General features: G+C 40.4%; 1 protein-coding gene across 12 annotated transcripts in view; it reads left to right on the top strand.

Annotated features, from left to right (window-relative positions):
- FRMPD4 (FERM and PDZ domain containing 4) overlaps positions 1–19,993 on the top strand; it is a 900,683-nt gene that overhangs the window by 854,521 nt on the left and 26,169 nt on the right. For all 12 annotated transcript variants that reach the window (XM_012435175.2, XM_021674826.2, XM_064364515.1 and 9 more), the window contains 4 exons: positions 3,533–3,664; positions 7,935–8,054; positions 15,472–15,608; positions 17,953–18,079. In XM_012435175.2, coding sequence (XP_012290598.1) covers positions 3,533–3,664; positions 7,935–8,054; positions 15,472–15,608; positions 17,953–18,079 — 516 coding nt within the window. The remainder of the gene's footprint in view (positions 1–3,532; positions 3,665–7,934; positions 8,055–15,471; positions 15,609–17,952; positions 18,080–19,993) is intronic.

Genomic DNA, 19,993 nt, shown 5'->3' with positions numbered 1-19,993 from the left:
TCCAGTAAAAAACAAGGGTAGAATAATGTAAAGGTAACATTTGCTTTGAATTTCTGTAACCAATTTCATGGTAATGATGCATAAAGAGGCAGAAATGAGGCCTGCTTCTTAGAAGAAGGGCTAGCAAGGAAGACTCCCAAAGCAATCCTATTATTTCAGAGTCACAGGTGAGTTTTACATAATAGGTATTATAGCAAAACATACGGGATTTTTCCCCACACGCTTTCTTCCTGGAAAAGAAAAGTGCAGAGTCTCTTCCTTTAATTGGACAACAGTGTGTTCAGAAATTGATTGCTCCCTAATGCTTCATCAGCCTAAAATAGGCTTTCTTCAAATGGCACAGTAAAAAAGATTTTATGAAGGTAAAAGAGTACCTAGTGATGATCTGTACAATAATCTATCAAGAGAATATCAACTCTGTTTAAAAATATCTATCCATAGCCAACCTCTAATTCTTGTGTGTGTTTTTAACTAGTCAGCATAGACCTCACATGTAGAAGCATTTCTGCAAAGACCCACTCACTGTGTATTCTTATTGTCATGATACCAGCAAGGAGCTTGTTTTGAATTGCTATAAGTATATAGTGGCTTATTAGGTCATGCAGTGGAAAATATTAGATTGATGTTGGAGCACAAAATCATCCTTAAATCATTCCAGATGAAATATTAACTTCCTACCTATAAGACTTCTAATTTTAAATGGCAATGACTGGGAAGATCTTCTTCCCTTTTTTCCTATTCATTGTCAATTTGTGGTGGGATTTTAATGTAATTATTGATCAACTAACCCAGGGGCAGGCAAACTTTTTCTGGAAAGGGCTAGATAGTAAATATTTTAGGCTTAGTGGGCCATTTGATATCTGTTTCAACTGCTGAACTCTGTCATTGTATCAGCAAAGCAGCCATGAACAGGTGGGTTTGGCAAGTCCTTAAGACAATGCTGAGTTTTGATAATTCACTTAAAGGACTCACAGAACTCAGTAATTGGTTATACTCACAATTACAGTAAAAGAATACGGAATAGAATTAGCAATGGGAAAGGCTCATAGTCAGGGGATAGGAGAGATTGAGTGGAAAGCTTCCAGATGTCCTCTCCCAGTGGATTCATACAGATAGTGCTTAATTCGCCCAGAAATGATGCATGACAATATGCATGAAGTACTGCCAACCAGGGAAGTTCACCCAAGCCTCAGCATCCAGAGTTTTTATTGGGGGGTTGCCACATAGACACAGCTGCTCACCTGCATGGTTGACCTTAGTATCCAGTCTCTCCAGAGTTAGAGCTGATACCATATGGCCCAATGTTCTCACCATAAATCAATTGTTAGCATAGACTATCGGGTATGGCCCAAGGCCACCTAGTAAACAAAAACACTCCTATCAGACAGGACAGTCCAAGGGCTTAGAGGTTACTTCCTAAGAGTGGGATCAAAAGACTAAATTTTACTTTAGGCAAGATTAATCTGTTACTTCACAGTCAATATGTGAGCAAATGGTCATGGCCAGATGTAACCCACAGGTGATAGTTGGCAGACCTCTGAAATAACCTACAGAGCTACATTATTACAACTCTCTCTGACACCATGGCCTTGTTGTGTGTTGCCAACTGGTCACCTCCCTGCCATTGGACTCCCTACCCCACCTGATGACCTAGGTAAAGACTTGAATGCATTTCTTAACAGAAATAAATCTACATTTAAGAAAGACCTGTTGTTAATTCCCTCCAGCCTCTTTATTACAGAATGTATACAAGACTAAGTTTGATTTCCCTGAGGATTGCAGGTGACAAGGAGAAGACAGGAAGCAATGCAAAGAGTTCACATCAAATTCAAGTTATCTTATCTTGTACCTAACAGCCTCATTATTACAGTAGACACTGGCTGGTAGGTATAAAATACAAATAGTGTAGTTATGAAAGGAATATGACACTGTGTAATGAAAATTGCCAAAATTCTTGCTGCAGAATTACAATAGGAGAAAACTATTGCTATTGATTTTCCAGTGTCCTCCCAGGTGATTCAGGAAAATGCTTTCTAAAGTATGTGTTGCCACACAAAGGCTGGTTTTGTTTCCTCTTTCCTGGGCTTTAAGAGAAAATTATAAAGCAGAGAAATCTTTTTTGAAATTCAACATTTCTGTTGAATGATTTTTTTCAGGACTGGGGGTATGTGGGGATCTTTGACTTAATGGGGCCTGAAGAAACTGAAAAAGGACCACACAGAAGGATCAAAACGTCAGAAAAGTCAGTAAAAGAACACTAAGTATGTCAGGCTTTCTCTGTCTTGGCACTATTGAGATATTGGGCCAGATCATTCTTCACTGTGGATCTGTCTCTGCATTGCAAGATGTTGAGCAGCACTTCTGACCTCTACACACTCCATGGCAGTAGTACCGCAACACTACTGTGACAACCAAAAATGTCTCCAGAAATTTCCAAATGTTGCAATGGGGCAAAACTTCCCTATAGGTCTTTCAGCATCTGAGTCTAAATTATCCTCGAGGGATCATTTACTAGTTTTCAAGTACATGAAAAAAAGTGTAGGTTGAAGAGATTAGATTTACATTGTAGTAAATGTGTGTGTTTGTATATGGAACACCTTTCTGATCATAAATGCTTAATCCTATAAAAGATTGCTGACAAAGCTTGCTCCTTCCAACTTCCCCAGATATGTAAAATAAATACATGTATATTATTATGGTGCCCTCACTCTGTGCCAAACAATGTTATAATAAATGCTTTGTATGTGTAAACTCATTTAATCCTTATATTCGTCCTGAGATAAGCATTATTATTATCCGCAGTTTACACAAAGGGAAACTAAGATACTTAGCGACTAAATAACTTGCCCAAAGCTGCACAGCTAATAAGTAGTAGAGCTGGGATTAGAAGCCAGACTGTTTCCTTAGCCCCCATTCCTTACAACCACTACACTGCTCTTTCAGAAAGGTAAGCCAGGGTCAGCAAGCAGATATTTCAGTCTTCACAGTCTCTGTTGCAACTACTCAACTCTGCTGATGCAACACACAAGAGCAGCCATAGATTTTAGATAAGCAAATAGGCATGACCATGTCCCAATAAAACTTTATTTACAAAAGCTGATGGTGAGCAAGGTTTGGCATGCAGGCCATGTTTTCCAGTCCTCAGGGCAGACCACTTTCAGAACTGGTTTAATTGCTACCCCATTTAGTAGAAAGGAGAATGGAACTGGCTACACTCCGCAATCTATTGATGATCTTTCTATATCAAGCGCTTATATGATATTAACCTCCTCCTCCAGCTATTTACCTTGTTAACTCTATTTTGAACTCCATAAAGATTTTGAATGATTGAGGAGGCCAGGAAAAGGGCAAGAGAAGCAAGGCCTCATTTCTGTATCTTTTCGGATCTTTGGAGCGTTAAATTTCAGAATCAACCAAAGGTACAAAATTTCAAGATTAGAAGCCTACATGTGTAATACTTTTCAGTCATGATAGACTCCACAAGATGGCGGTCTTGATTTTGGTCTCATCGTGTTCATGTTTCCTCTGTAAGGATGTCATCTTAACCCTTCAAGAGAAGCTCTCCATCAAAGGCATTGAACACTTCTCTCTCATGCTGGAGCAGAGGACAGAAGGGGCTGGAACGAAGCTACTCTTGCTTCATGAACAGGAGACTCTAACTCAGGTCTGTGAAATTTCACCCTCAAGTGATGAGACTGATGGTTAGAGCAGAGGTTGCCCAGTCTAAGATTTCTCCCCGACTCTAATCTGTAAACGTACTAATTATATCCCTGGGTATCCTCTGTAAAGGAAGTACTGTCAGTCTTAATGCGTTTTACACCTCAAGGTCGTGTTCCCTTTCTGCCAATCTTTTGCAGACTGTCAGTCTCACAACCAGATTTGTTATTCAAAGTCTCACCAGCCACACATTGAGAATATAGATCTGTAAAATTCTATTTTATGTGATTACAGTGACCTCTTCACCTGTTTTGGTCAACAGTCTCTTGAAACTATTAAAAAAAATGGTTTCTGAGATTACTTAAATTAATCCAAAATCATATTTAGTGGTTTGAAATTCTGGGTGCATACTTAAGACTATTTTTGGAAGCCTGAAATCTCTGCCCCAGTCCTGCCCGCTATAAATATGTGCTCTACCAATGTGTCCCAGTTCCTGATTACCAAGATACCACCCCCATCTGTTCCCTGGGGAGACAAGCAGCCTGCTTGGCTGCTGAATTCAGCACAGCACCCTGACTTTTCTTCTGACACAAGCAGAGTCTTTGTTGAATGTATAAGAGATTTCAACAAATTCCTCTTCCATGGGAGAGATCAGTGATGACAGAACTTTAGGGAGAGGGGTAGGAGGGGACACCAGGAGGAGAAGCATCAGATGCTGCCAATGGATGGAGTGGCAAAAAGTGTTGTCACACTGAAGTGCTTCTTGGTTGTTGTATATAAAAGCTGGTATCCCATACATCGGGTGGTCCTACAGATATCCCCAATTCTCTTGATTCGGTCCAACTTTTTGTAATAGATTAATTTGAAAGTTGCCATCTGTGTTGATTTATATTCTTCTACCTAAACTTGGCTTATTAGTTCCATCAATTTTTTTTTTTTTTTTTTTGGTTTTTGGTTTTTTGAGACAGAGTCTCAGTCTGTTGCCCAAGACTGGAGTGCAGTGGCATAATCATATCTCACTGCAGGCTTGAACTCCTGGGCTCAAACGATCCTCCCACTTTAGCCTTGCAAAGTGCTGGGATTACAGGAATGAGCCACCATGCCTGGCCTCTATTGAGTCTGAATCTGCCTATTGATATTTTAAATCACTTCTAATGGTTATTATTTTAACCTGTGCCAAACACTCCTGAAAATAAATAAATGACTTATTTTATGCTTCGTTACAGGGGCACAACCCCTGATATACAGGATCTCTCATGTGAAAGGTCAGTGTCTGGATCTGAGTTTCCCTGGAAGCAGAACTTAAGGATTTGAATGCATGTAGTTTATTTGAGAAGAGATCTCTGGAAATACCAGCAGAGGAATTGGAAAGAGAGATGAGAAAAATTGAGAAACCAATAAAGAATGTGTTATTGGCCAGGTGCAGTGGCTCCAGCCTGTAATCCCAGCACTTTGGGAGGCCGAGGCAGGCGAACCACCTGAGGTCAGGAGTTCAAGAGCAGCCTGACCGACATGGTGAAACTCTACTAAAAATACAAAACTTAGCCAGGTGCAGTGGCAGGGGCCTGTAATCCCAGGTACTAGGGAGGCTGAGGCAGGAGAATTGCTTGAACCCGGGAGGTGGAGGTTGCAGTGAGCAAAGATCACACCACTGCATTCCAGCTTGGGTGACAGAGTAAGACCTTGTCTCAAAAAAAAAAAAAAAGAATGTATTATCAAGCCAGTTTCCACTGTGGGCAACTGGAACTCAGTCCACTGGAGAGCATTGGGAGACGATGTAGGACAACCTAAGAGGTATCCCACCGAGGGGTGAGGGAGCTGTGGCACGTGCCTACCAGCGCTCTGTTATTGATGGTGGGCTGCTCTCTTGTTATTTGGACTTGCCTTGTGTTGTTCAATGGTCACAGGTGTTTGCCGCAAATACTCATCAGCTTATAGCAATAAATGCCAAGGGGATACGGGCAGACAGTCAGTTGCTACAAGTCTAATGAAACCCCCCACAACGTTTTGATCTTTCTGGATTTACTTTCTCTCTAAACTTTTGTCTACTACATAGCCTTTATAGGAAAGCTTCATGCTGATTTAGTTGGACAAAGATTCTTTAAAAGTCTCTTCTGATGCTAAGTAAACAAAACTTCTCATTCCAATTACTGCATTTTTTTTAAATGTTGGAAGGAAACAAAAGAAACTTCTAACAGTCATTCTTTCTTTAACTTTATTTTTCATTATAGAATCAGAACTAAAAGCGAAGTGCTAAAAATCAAGTATTATCTCTAGAAAGGAAAATGGATTTAAATATCCTGAAAGAAACCAGCTATATGCCTTTGAAATCAATATGAAAAAATCGATTGCTAAAATATTTATAGGCATGATAAAAGCAGAGAGTAAGAAATTATAATTTTTCCAATAACAAAATCATTTTAAAACATTTAATTTCTATGAAAACCCCCCAATGGAACTTTTAAGTAACTCTACCTGAATTTCTGGTGGTTTGATATTAAACTTCTGCTATAAAATATTATTTATATACTACTCAAAGTTTCCAAGAAATCGTTTCTGTTTGTCTTAGAGAGTGTTATTCTTATGGACTGCCATTTCTAATGACTTGAAGCCACTTTTTGCATTACGTTGATACATTTTCCAAAACTAGTGTAACCTTCTGATACTAAAAGTAAACTCAAGATGGCTTATGGAAAATTCAAGAAAGAAAAGTTTTAACCAGTAATTAAAGGAGTCAGAGATATGGTGATTCCTGACTTTCTAACACACCAGAGCAAGCGTTCTGGCAAAATAGCCCATGAAGTCACCGTGAAACACAACAGCAGGGCTGACCAGCACTAGTGGCCTTTTAGAGTCCCCTATTTCTTTATTCCTGGTTTGCTTTACCATCAGCCAGTGATGAGCAGCTCATAGCCCTCGGGTCTCATGAGTCCACTCAGCTTTGCAGGCCTGCCCACAGCCAGAAAGCTGGTGTGACTACTCAGGATGCTCGTATATGTAAAAGTAGGATGTCTTTTTCCATTGGAATTCTTCTGTTCAACAAAGTTAGCAAACTGTAAAAACATACATGTGCATGCATACACACACCATGGGACTCAAAGCTATTTTATTTTAAATTTTTCAATTGCAGCTCACAAACATTTTTATATTGCCAGATTTGTCCCCTGCATAAGAGTAGTTACACACAACTGTGCTAGTTCATGCTGCATGGTTTTCGTTTTGTTTTGTTGATGCGTTGAAGGGAAATCGATGAGCTCTTGCCTTCTTTCTTAGAGTCCAATGTCTTCCATTCATTCAAGTGTTTATTGAACACCTATTATTTACTAATTGATTTCCTTTTGTTGCAAAAGGAATTAAGAAATGAACTTCTAGTATGTTACCATATTATACTGTATAAAAGGAAAACAAACTGAAATGAGCCATGGTCTTTAACCCTTAAGAACCTGTGGTCTATTTTAAGCTGCTTTGAACAAGTGGAACAATATCATCATGGTATCAGAAGTTTGGAGTCGTTTGGAAACTTGTAGAATCTGATGTACTGCATGGGCCAAAACTTCTGTCTTCCTACTTTCCAATGTGATGTCATCCAAGGTTGACACTATCATATTTTCATTGCAATAGTCAGTCTGGAGTCTAATTTGGAAAAAACACAGCAATGTTATGCAATAAGAAACTGTACTGGACAGTCTCTCTACTGTCCCTTTGGATCCTCTTTTTGTGCTCCCCAACATAGATTTGGGGTGCTATCACTAACAGCCCGCATCTGCAGATCTTCCAAGGACTGTCCTCAGACTACTGGAGCCCATCATGTCCAAACTGGGAAACTCATATTCCCTGGGACAGCTCTAAATGAATGACTCATCAGTGATCCTTTGGCTCAGGTCTTGGCAGCTCCGTGGTATAGCTGCCACTCCAGGGTCCCCTGCAGGATCGGGGTATAGCTACTCTCTGCTGGGCTTCCCTGAGAAGGCACCCTTGCTTAGCTTCCTCTTCTTTTGTGACCTGCTTCCCCTACTCCGTTACTAGCCTCTCCTGGGAGCATTTTCTTAATAAGTCCCTTGCACACAAACCCTCATCTCAGGGTCTGCTTCTGGGGAACCCAATCTAACTGGCAAAGTTATGTGCAGTTTTCAGGGAACGAGTATCTGTGATAAATACTAAAAGAATATCCACTGATTCTTTCCTGAGTGTCCGAAGAAAGTTGACTGCTTCAGAGTCCCTCAGCCATTTCTCAGTCAGCACTGGAGGGTTCTTATGTGGTTGGTCTATTCTTCCAGGTGACACAGAGGCCCAGCTCCCATAAGATGAGATGCCTTTTCCGAATTAGCTTCGTCCCAAAAGATCCAATTGACCTTTTAAGGAGAGATCCAGTTGCTTTCGAATATCTCTATGTTCAGGTATGTTAAAATTTTGCGTGTTCTATATCAACTTTGTGGCATAAACTAACTTTGGGGCTTTGCCCTCAATTCTTTAATTTGAAATCTTTCTTTTTTGTCCCCCACCTCAAGCTCAGTGAATCGTACAATAATTCTGTGGTGCTCTTTTTATTTTTACCTTAGATTTTGAAATAATTTCATACTTCCAAAAACGTTGCAGGAGGAGTCTTCCATAGCCTTCACCCAGATTCACTAGTTGTTAGCATTTTATGACATTTACCTTCTCTTTGCTATATGCACATGTTCTCTCTCTCTCTACACAAATACACACACAAATGTATATGATTTTTTTCTAAACCATATGAAAACCAATTACCAAAATAATGCAGGTTTACTCCTAAATACTTCAATGTATATTTTCTAATAACAAGGGCATTTTCTTATACAATTATTATACAAGTAACAAAATCAGAAAAGTAAACATTGATGCATTTCCATTATCTCATCTACAGTTTATATCCATAGTATGCCTATTATCCTCAAAATGTCGTTTATATATACATTTTTTCTAGAACAAGATGCACTGCAGGATCCCATTTTGCATTTAGTTGTCATGTCTCTTTAGTCTACTTAAATCTGGAATACTCCTCAGCCCTTTCTCTGCTTTCACAACCTTGATAGTTTTGAGGAGTACTGGTCAGCTATTTTATAGAAAGCTCTCAGTTTGGGTTTCTCTGATGTTTTCTTATGATTAGATCGATGTTACACATTTTGGGAAGAACGACATGCGTGACTTTGTATTATCAGTGTAACACATCAAGAGGTACGTGATGTTAGTTTATCCCTTCAATGGCAAAATGAACTTCGACTCTTGGTTAAGGTGATGTTCTCCAAATTCACTCAAAAGCTTCTACTATTCCTTTATATAATTAAAAAGCAATTTGTGGAGAGTCACTTTGTAACTGTTTTTTTGTTTTGTTTTGTTTTGTTTTGTTTTTTGTTTTTTTGAGATGGAGTCTTGCTCTTGTTACCCAGGCTGGAGTGCAATGGCGCAATCTCGGCTCACTGCAACCGCCTCCTCCTGGGTTCAGGTGATTCTCCTCCTCAGCCTCCTGAGTATCTGGAATTACAGGCACCTGCCACCACACCCAGCTAATTTATGTATTTTTAGTAGAGACAGGGTTACACCATGTTGGCCAGGCTTGTCTCCAACTCTTGACCTCGTGATCTGCCTGCCTTGGGCTCCCAAAGTGCTGGGATTACAGGTGTGAGCCACCATGCCTGGCCTGTAACTTTTATTATCTTGTACTAGATCAAACTGTCACCCACAAGTTTTAGTACTGATTGATGATTCTTTTTTTTTTTTTTTTTTGAGACAGTTTCGCTTTTGTTGCCCAGGCTGGAGTGCAATGGCGGGATCTCTGCTCACCACAACCTCCGCCTCCTGGGTTCAAGCAATTATCCTGCCTCAGCCTCCCAAGTAGCTGGGATTACAGGCATGCACCACCACACCCAGCTAATTTTGTATTTTTAGTAGAGACAAGGTTTCTCCATGTTGGTCAGGCTGGTCTCAAACTCCCGACCTCAAGTGATCTGTCCACCTCGACCTCCCAAAGTGCTGGGATTACAGGTGTGAGCCACCGTGCCTGGCCCTAATTGATGATTCTTATCTGAATTCATTATTATAATGATGGTTGAAAATCATGATTTTTCTAATCTTATCACTTCTGCATTTATTAATTGGTATGAGTAGAGTTTTCCCTTCTCCTTTATTTACTTATTTATTCATTCATTTGATGCTTAGATTATTCTGAAAAATTGTGATATTCATTATACTGCATTGTTAACTTTAAGGTGTTAAAACTTGAAGAGAACATTCTTTTCCAGACTGATATCTGATTCTGGGCTATAAATCCCCAAAAAAGAAAGTTTCCAAGAATGAGTGTCTGGTGTAGTTTGTCCCAAAGGGAATTTATCCACTTTGATATTTAGGAGGTGTTCCTATATTTTACTATTACGGCTTCCTATTACTCTCACTGAAATTTCCAATATAATCACATTAAATAGTAAGAACCAACTTACCTATGCTTAGACAGCTTAGACATCTAGCAGTGGAACTAACTACTGGAAGAGGTTGTAAACCTAAACATAACCTCCCCTCCCCACTGCCAGAAAGAGAGAAAAAACAAAAGTGAAGAAAAAAAAAAAGACATGTTGTCTTTGAAAATACCTGTATAAGGCAAAGATTGCTGGAGCTATACATAAAATATAAAAAGCAGCCTGGCACAGTGGCTCACGCCTGTAATCCCAGCACTTTGGGAGGCTGAGGCGGGTGGATTGCCTGAGCTCAGGAGTTCGAGACCAGCCTGGGCAACACAGTGAAACCCCGTCTCTACTAAAATACAAAAAATTAGCTGGGCATGGTGGCATGCGCCCGTAATCACAGCTACTCGGGAGGCTGAGGCAGGAGAATTGCAAGGACCCAGGAGGCAGAGGTTGCAGGGAGCCGAGATCACACCACTGCACTCCAGCCTCAGTGACAGAGTGAGACTCCATCTCAAAAAAAAAAAAAAAAAAAAAAAAAAAAAAATATATATATATATATATATATATAGAGAGAGAGAGAGAGAGAGAGAGAGAGCGCGCGCAAAAAAAGTAAGAAAAACATAATAAAAAGAAACATTTGTTAACTCTAGGTAGTTGATAACACTGGTGTTTGCTTTACTATTTTCAATACTTTCTTGTATATTTCAGAACATTTGTGATCTTCGAAAGCTGGGTAGAAAAAAACGTAGGTGAAAGATAGAAAAGAGACTAGACAAGATAGGTATCAGAGGTTAAGAATGGTGACATAAATTAAAGTGGCAATAAGCCCTGAAGATCACAGGTTAAGTCAGACAAGAAAGAAGCAGAACATACAGGAATGTTCTAGCAGATGGGGGCACTCAGGATGAGGCCAGTCAAACCTTCCCCACCTCAGTGGTTTGGAAGACTGTGGTATTTTCAGTTCAGTGGGATAAATAATGTTCATGGAGATAAGCCTACATCATCGGAAAAAGTCAAGTCCTGTTCAGTGAACCCTGTTGACCAAGTAAAGAAATGTGTAGTGTGCTTTAAAATGTTTTCCATCCCGAACAATGAAGCTGCTATGTTTGGGGTAAGCTTTGATCACCTGGATCCCTCACTTGTCAGCAACATCCCCTGGTCCCCAACAGGTGTGACTGCATAAAACGGAGCCTGATTCTCAGCTGATCGGTCAGTGTGTCTTCCCATGTCCCTGCTGGGAACCAAACCAGGGCTTTGCCACTGCAGCTCAGATCATGTGCTACATTGTTAGTTGCAAATAGTTACAGGTGCTGGTCTGTAGTGGCTGTAGACAGCGAGTGCATTCAGTGGTTGTTCTGTATAATTATATACTCACCCCATTAGCAGGATGGCGCTTTAAAACTATTTTACTCTGCTTCCATTTAAACATCATGGGTCCATTGCATTTATAAAAGAGCAATATTGTTGCATTTGTCTTGGGGGGAGGAGACCTCTTAAGTAGACAAGGAGTACAGCTAAACTCAGTTCTGTTTTAAGGTGTGTTTGCACAAATCTAATGCAGTTTAGGGAGATCTTTCTTATTCATTAGACACATGTTTTATATATGTGAGACTGTCCTCAGAACAGGAAAATGTGTCTGGAAATCTTGCCCAGGGACTAGCAGAAAAAGATCGAGGATGTTTCTGCTTTCTTGCTTTGGGTGTAGAATGGGCGGTGAATTAGCCACCTCTTCAAGGCGTAGCCAGAGGGGGAGAAATGGAGAAACATATATGGTAGGCAATAAAGACCAAAATAAAGCAACTGTCACACATCCTCCACTGAAACAGGAAATGAGAATGTCCTTGCCTCAGACCCTCTACTTTGAAATGCCTTGTATCACAGAATGTGTGCCTACTGTAAGTCTAAAATAATATGTCTAAGTCAACAGATCTGCAAATGGTGCCTGTGTGCCCATGTTGATTTCAAGATACTAAAAAGATGCAATAAAACTAGCCTGGAGAACAAAAGAGTAAGCAGGAGCAACATGTATCACTTTACAAAGGTAAAATCAATTTATCTTAGTGGGGTCCTAATTAGTTATAAATGAACATTTTGGAAGCCTCAAGTGGAGCCTTTTGGGACCTCTATTTAGCAAAACAGATACTGCCCATTTGCTTGCATAACTGTATTTTAAGTAATATAGTTAAGAGTAATAAAAGCATGATTGGTTTCAAATACTTAAATATAATCCAAATTTCACACTTATTCTCCAGGATCAGTCTGAACTAATTATATAATGTAATTAAGTGACTAATCACCTTGTCAAAAAATTCATCCAGAAGTCTAGTTAAATACAAGGTAAAGTAGGGATGGGAAATATGGTCCCAGCCACAACTCTTAGGAGAAGTAATAGTGATGGCTCATCTTTATGAAGTATATTCCATTTCGTGAAACATACTTACAGCTATCATGGCAACCTTGCGAGTCCGTTATGAACTCTCAAGTTAGTTGTTGAAACTTAACCCGTTTTTCCAGTAAGAAAACAGGCTCAAAAGAGATGAAATGTCATGTTCAAGGTCATTTTATTAGAAATTGGCAGAGCCTAGAATCAAACCTGGAGCTTTTGTCTCTAAATTCTATGCCCAAATCCTCTTTCAATCCACCATGCCATAGCCGTTGTTAAAGAAAATGATTTATAAAATTTATTTCTCAAAAACTTGATTCTTCACTGTGCCAATGGTTTTCTCACCCCCACCCTTCATGGGACTCTATAAAATGACCCTATCTGGGCTCTCAACACCTTGGACAACCCTGAGCACTCGGAAGTAACTAGTAAACCCAAGACTAGCAAAACAAAATGGCGGCCTGTCATTGCGCTCAGAGGCTGCCTTTAATCAGACCACCCTATCTCCTGCCTCTGGACAGACCCACTTCTGACAAGAGGTGCCATGTAATCCAAATAGGTTTAAGATTTTAAGGAGAAGCCAAGGTGGAAAATCATATTACGGATGAACAGGGGAGAGAATGTGACTTTACTCTTAGCAGTGAAGTGATGGGCTGAGACATGCACCCATGCCACGTGGATATAGAGCATGTTGGCATGGAACAGCACCAGTGCAGCAGGGGTGAGTGTGCACAGTGTAAATACTGTGTGCAGAAACCGTCCAGGGATATGTGTTCCTATTTTAGTAAAATCAATATAGGAAGTGGTTATAAATGTACTTCTCTTGGAAAGGAGGCAAACAAATCTTGATACAGTTTTTCATTTGAGGGCAATGGTCTACTGAAGGTTCACCAAAAAATCAAGTTGAAAAAGACAAATTAATTAGAGAAAAGGCATACAAATGTATGTAATGTGTATCCATGGGAGCCTTAAGAATGAAGTCCCAAAGATACAAGGAAAATTGTTTATTTTTATGCTACTGTTCAACAAAGTATGGACAGCTATATAGAAATAGGATTGGACGAAAAGGGTCTGACCTAACACTAATTGACAGAGTGAAAAAAACCAGCAAGGCCTAGATCCTTCTTGGCCTCTCTGAGCAGCGTTCCTTCCTTCTGGGTGTGGGACAGGACACTCTGGAATGGGGGTCTTATGACCTACAGTCAAACCACGTTGGTCAGATAATTTCTTTATAGCCAGTTCTTACACAGACAGGGCAGAGGGAAAATCTGAGTCTGATATTTAGGTTTTATGGCTGGCTTTGGGGAAAGGGGGTTCTAGTCGCTATGACCCATCTTGGGGAAGAGGGATTCTAGTTTCTGTGCCTAGCCTCCAGATAGAACGGAAATAAAAAACAGGAGGGCAAGAGAAGGTCAGAGAAAATCGTTTGCTTTCATTTGGGAGTACTGTTTCTGACCTCCAACAAAATCTTGGGGCAAGGCAAAGAATAAAGAAAAGAAGGAAGAAAGGAGCTACATATCATATTTTCTAAGCCAGGAATCCAGTTTCCCATGACAAAAGTAAGTGGACACACATGTAGAATATGCCAAAGCAATGCAGTGCTTTCCAGCAGCACTTAGCTCGCTGCCTTGTGCTTAAGTAGTGAGTCAGTGAGGACTACTCTAAAGCCAACCTCTGTGCCCATGCGGCACTTCACACTCGGTGTCACACTCTCAGCCACTCTTCAATTGGATCCCCACAACAAACCCTGTGAGATAGGTGGCCTTATTCTACAGAGGAGCAAACTAAGGCTGAAAGAGGAGGAATGACTCCCAGAAAGTCAAACACGTGAAAAAGCAGGGCAGTTACCATTGAAGTCGATGGAGGAGCCGAATAGCTGCCCTCGACCCAGTGCGCCAATGTGCTGTGATAGAGCACCTGATGTGCTTCTCATCTAATCCTCCAGCCACTCCAGTGAGATAGTTAGTAGGAATCCCCATTGTACAGATGAGTAAACTGAGGCTGCAAGAGTTAAAGTGAATTGTCTAAAATTACCTACACAGGTAGCCATTGGGAAAGCGAGAACGCCAGAGCAGGTGGGTACGAGTCCCAGGCTGCTGTGCTCAATCGCCCTGCTCATTCTGCTTCCCTGCAGCTGTTGTGGCTGATGACAAGGAGGAGGGGAATGATGTTGGCGGTGACAGTAGTACAGTTCTAGGAGCTTTTGGAGTTTTGTTTTGGCTTTTTTTTTTTTTTAGACAAGGTCTCGCTCTGTCACCAAGGCTGGAGTGCAGTGGCTCACTGCAGCCTCAAACTCTTGGGCTCAAGCGATCCTCCTGCTTAAGCCTCCCAAGTAGCTGAGACTACAGGCACACACCACCATGCCCAGCTAATTTTTGTATTTTTTGAAGAAAGCGGATTTTGCCATGTGGCCCAGGCTGGTTTTAAACTCCCGGGCTCAAGCAATCCGCCTGCCTCAGCTTCTCAAGGTGCTGGGATTCTACGGGCTTTTCATGGTTCACTCATTTAATCGTCACCACAACACAGTGAACAGGGAGGAGTATTATCCCCAATTTACAGAAGAGGAAACTGAGACACAGACAATTAAGAAGGTCCCCAGGTTTGCTCCCCTTATGAAGTGGAAGAAACAAGTTTTAAGCCCGGGATTCCAATTCAAGCAGCCTGACTCCAGAAGCCACATTATGCTATCAGTGCTTTATGCATTCAACTGCGGCACCTGTGTTTGGAAATTTCATACCTAAATTCCTAATTGTTTTTACAAAAAGCTAAATATTTAAATAGCAGCTCGTCGATGAATGCTAAATGTTTTGTGTGGTCTGTATGTTTGTGCGTGCAATTAAATACTGACTCGTTTCCAAGCAGCGCGGTGGAGATGTTTCCACATTTAGCCTCCGTGCCTGGGAAGTGAAGGTTGAAACACTCTGGGGAAATCTATGTCACCTGTTCTCTAAGTCCACACGCTGCGGCCCATTCTTTGACAAGCTGTGCCCCCTGCTGGTCTCTTCGCAGAGTTGTAACGATGTGGTTCAGGAGCGATTTGGGCCGGAGCTGAAATATGATATAGCCCTGCGGCTGGCCGCGTTACAAATGTACATTGCAACTGTTACCACCAAGCAAACGCAGAAAATCTCCCTCAAATACATCGAGTAAGTGTTGGCTCTCATCTCCATTTCGGAGACATACATGCCACCTCCTTTAGCCCAGGGGGTATTTTTGTTCTTTGTCCAAAATTGATCTTGTTTGTGGCAAAGCATTTATTCGCCAGTGGCAAAATGTATGACTATCATGCTCATTTCTGGTAGAAGAGATCCATTTCTAATTCACTTTTACAGCATTGTTAAGATGAGGGACATATTTAAAACGAAGCATAAATTTTTCAATTCCTAAAGGGGCTTGATTCCAAGCCAAGCTTTGGTCTCAGCTCTTTTCACACATTAACTTATTTAATTTTCACGACATCCCTATGCGATGAGTAGGATTTTAGCTTCATTTTACAGATGAGCAAAACGAGGCATAGAATAACTTGCCCAAGTCAAGTGGCTATTAATGGGGAGATACAGGATTCAAACCTAGGCAGTGGGACTCTCCATTGTGCTACAGCTTGTGTGATGCATTGAGGCATCTGTGTTTGGAAACACATGTAATGCTACAGCCTTGGACTCCCCTCCCTGCTTACAATCTCACCTCCAAAAGATATATAAACTAGTTAAAATCCCACTTTCCAAAGAAGCTTTTCATGCGCTGCCTAGAAAGCCTTTCTAAATTCCACAATGCTAGCTTGACCCACCGGGGCCAAAATGGCTTTTCTCAATAAATTCATGAGTCTATGCTGGGGAGGATTGGATCTCTAACTTGCTGACTTTAACACCACTGTTCTCACAACTCTGAGTCACCTGTTGACGTGTAGGGACAAATCCTCATGGGTAATTTGAGAACCTGGGGCCTTCAGTTCCCTCGTTCCACGAGGTTTCTCTCTCCCCCACATACATATGCATGACTGTAGCCTGAGAAAGACTCAGCTCACAAAGAGATCTCATGCTCAGCTGGACAGGTTCATGCCCTCTTCCACTCTCTGAAGTTCCTGGGGACAGGTGAAGCTGGCTGCCATTTGAAAAGGTGGCCTGCACAACCTGCGATGATTTTCAGACAATGAGAATGCATTTATTTTCCTACTTTCTGTACTCACATTTTACTAGGTTGATCATTGTGTGGTCAAAACTGACTCAGAGATATCTGGCTTGAGTAAGAATCTTGAAACGTCCACAATAATGTTCTCATTCATAAATTGCTTTGACCAACAAATATTCATTGAGCATTTTAGATAGCACTCACATTAGGACAGCAGAAAATAGTAATATGTATGAATTATATTCCTGGCCATTGAGGAACCTGGCCATTGCGGGCTATTGTAAAGACAACGTATAAAAAATGTGAAAAGTAATTATGTAAAATAATGATACAAGTAGGATTACAAGATAGCCCATAATTAGTGCCAAATGATGGCAAAGGACAGTAAGTACAAGTTGAAAAGGAAGAAAACATAATGATCATGAAATATACCATCTTAACTAGCGAAGAATATGAATGGGCAAGTGGTAGGGGCAGGTTGTCTTCCTGCGCTTTTTGGAGAGGACCCGGAGCATGAGAAGTAACTGGAATCCTCTTGGGGGTCTTCACATAATTTAGAAGACACTGGTTAGACACATAACCCAGGGCAGGATTTCTATTCCAGGATAGATTTCCTAGAATTCAAAATATGAGACCTTCTTAGAAAGGGGTTGTAGTCATTTCTGGGGAAATTGGCTCTTTGTAAAAATATATTAACACAGTCCCATTTGTTGTCTTGTTGTATATCCACACCCGTGAATGATGCCTGCATCTCCACATCAATACCGGGCACACTTGAGGGTCATGAATCATACCCAGTTCCACACTAGCAGCACGGAATGTTGATGGAAGGAGTTGTTAGACACGAACTGGCTGGGACAAAAGAGAACTGTGTGTGCCTAGAGAAATAGCCATGGAGGACGGAAGGGACAGGGAAGAATGGTTTGGAGACATGAAGGAGTTACATCCATTCTTCTAAGAGGAGAGAGAAAGAATGTGAGCAGATAGTGAGATTGGAGAAATCAAAAAAGGAATGGAGAGAAATTGGTGTTGGAGATACAAACGCAGATATATGACTTTGAAGAGATCCAGAAGTCGGTTGGACAAAATGTCTATTGGCTTTCCACTGGTTCCAGATGCCTCCTTAGCATTGTCTCTGGAGAGTGAGGAACAGGTTTCTTTTAAAATGCAAACATACGTATTAATGATCAAGTAGTGTGTGTCCTGAGTGTAAATTAAAAATTATTTCCCTAACTGGGGACTTGTCTCCATTCTCTGCCTTACCAAGAGTTCATTTGTTCCAACAAACATCAGAGCCCCATTCTGTCTTAGATAACTAATCATCACAAGAATGTGAAATTAAAGATATGTTCTTTATTGCAGAAAAGAATGGGGATTAGAGACTTTTCTTCCCTCTGCTGTGCTGCAAAGCATGAAAGAGAAGAACATAAAGAAAGCGCTTTCACACCTTGTCAAAGCAAATCAAAACTTGGTACCACCGGGTAAAAAGGTATCACATTTGCATCTTAATAGAAAATTATAAAGAAAGAGGCATGAACGCATTGTTTAAAATGTTTAAAATTAGCTCATGAATAAAATACTTAGCACCATATTTTCAGAAGCAGTAAAACTGTGTAACTTTTTTCTAACTATTAACATGTTTCTAACACTAATGAAAAATAAGTATTCATATAGAAACCTGTTTATTTCTCACAAGTTATGAACTCCGTATTGTAGTGGGGGGGGTGTGTGTTCATGTGCCCATGCAGGAAAAGTTTGCATAGCCTCTGAGACACTGTGAATAGAAGATGGAACTGTGAAATAATTCTGTTTCAATCACGCAATTTCTTACTGCTCAGACCAGCTTCAGTGCACCACAACCAGCAAGGGGCCTTGCAGGCCGGAGGCCACATTAATTAAACCAGGGATCGTCAACTGTGACATAACTGACATTTGGGAACAGATCATTCTTTGTTAGGGAGTTAGAGGGTACAGCCTGTGGAGTGTGGGATGCTTAGCAGCATCTCTGGTCTCTATCCACAAGATGCCGGTAGCACGGTCCTGTGATCACGACAAACAAAAATGTCTCCAGACAATGCCAAATGTGCTCTGGGGAACAAAATCACCCCTGTTGACAAACGCTGGATTCAATCCTATCTTTGGAGGGAGGACAAAATTATTGCTGTCAGTCACCATCATTAGTGTTAAATGTTTTTATGCTTTTGTTTTTGTTTTTATTAAGTAGGAGAAATACAAAGGACATTTTAAAATATTCTGTTGCTCAGAAAAGAGAGGTATGGTTTATAGGTAATAAAAAACAAGAGACTCCAGGAACCAGAAAGAGAAGGAGCCTTAAAATACTGGATCTATAAAATCGGAAGCAGTCTTACACCCAAGAACACTTTCTAATTGCTATTAGCTGGAGAAATCTGTGTGACTCTAATGCAAATCACTTTATGTGGAGAATTATTTTGTCTCAGTATCTGATTTTTTTAAGTCATTTTTACTGGGTAAGGCACATTTATTTCTATCCCCTCCTCACCCATGATGCTTTTATTTTTTTTTTTTAAGTATAATCAGGTTCAACACACTATCAGCCACCTTTGACTCACTTCCCAGTTTCATGGGAAGGATGTCTTTGATCACAGTGAGCATTCAGCTTATAGAGATATAGCAAGATGATGCGGGTCAGGTTCTTTTTAACTTCAGTTCTGATTTGCTGGAAGCTAATTTCTATAATTGTGATTTTTTTCAAGCCTGGCCCACTCCATAATTTAGATAACTGCTATAAAATCAATCAACCTATCCATTTATCCATCACTGCCCGTCTTCAAAGGTTGTTTTTCTAGCCAAGAGTGAATAGTTGGCTTTCAAAACAATTTGCAAATGCTTTGCATTTTTTAAAGAAGAGGGATGGATGAATGGCGCTAAATAAAAATTACATAAAGAGCAGTACGTTTAGATATAGTTAACAAATAGGTTGGCAAGTCATCTGCAATTGAAAACAGAATTTTATGTTCATTGCTACTTAATGGTGGTCTGCACCTTGTTGGAAAATTTCAACCTTAATAAACATCCCTGGCACATTCCGTATGAAACATGGACCTTTTTTAAAAAAAATCAAATACTCTTTTTAGTGATATGGGAACCTACATTTTTCAATCTTGTAAAGATAACTTTTATCTGGATAAAATTTCATTTATAAATCATTCGTGAAACTCAACAGATTTTCCAAGTTGAATTAAAAAAACAGCCTTACATAGCAAGTTGAAACATTTCCACAATGATTGGATCTCAGAAAGTTCATTTCCCCAGAAAATTTGCAAGGACTGGAAGAAACTTGAGAGGGGAAGTATAAAGAGCCTGTTTAAAAGGCTTTGCCTAGATTGCAGGTGCGTATTCAAAATGATTCCCATAAGTCTAC

The sequence above is a fragment of the Aotus nancymaae genome, unplaced genomic scaffold (genome assembly GCF_030222135.1).
Source record: "Aotus nancymaae isolate 86718 unplaced genomic scaffold, 86718_ANA_hifiasm-v0.15.2.pri h1tg000058l, whole genome shotgun sequence".
Lineage (NCBI taxonomy): Eukaryota > Metazoa > Chordata > Mammalia > Primates > Aotidae > Aotus > Aotus nancymaae.
The sequence above is the reverse complement of the archived record's forward strand: the minus strand, read 5'-3'. Positions and strand labels throughout refer to the sequence as shown.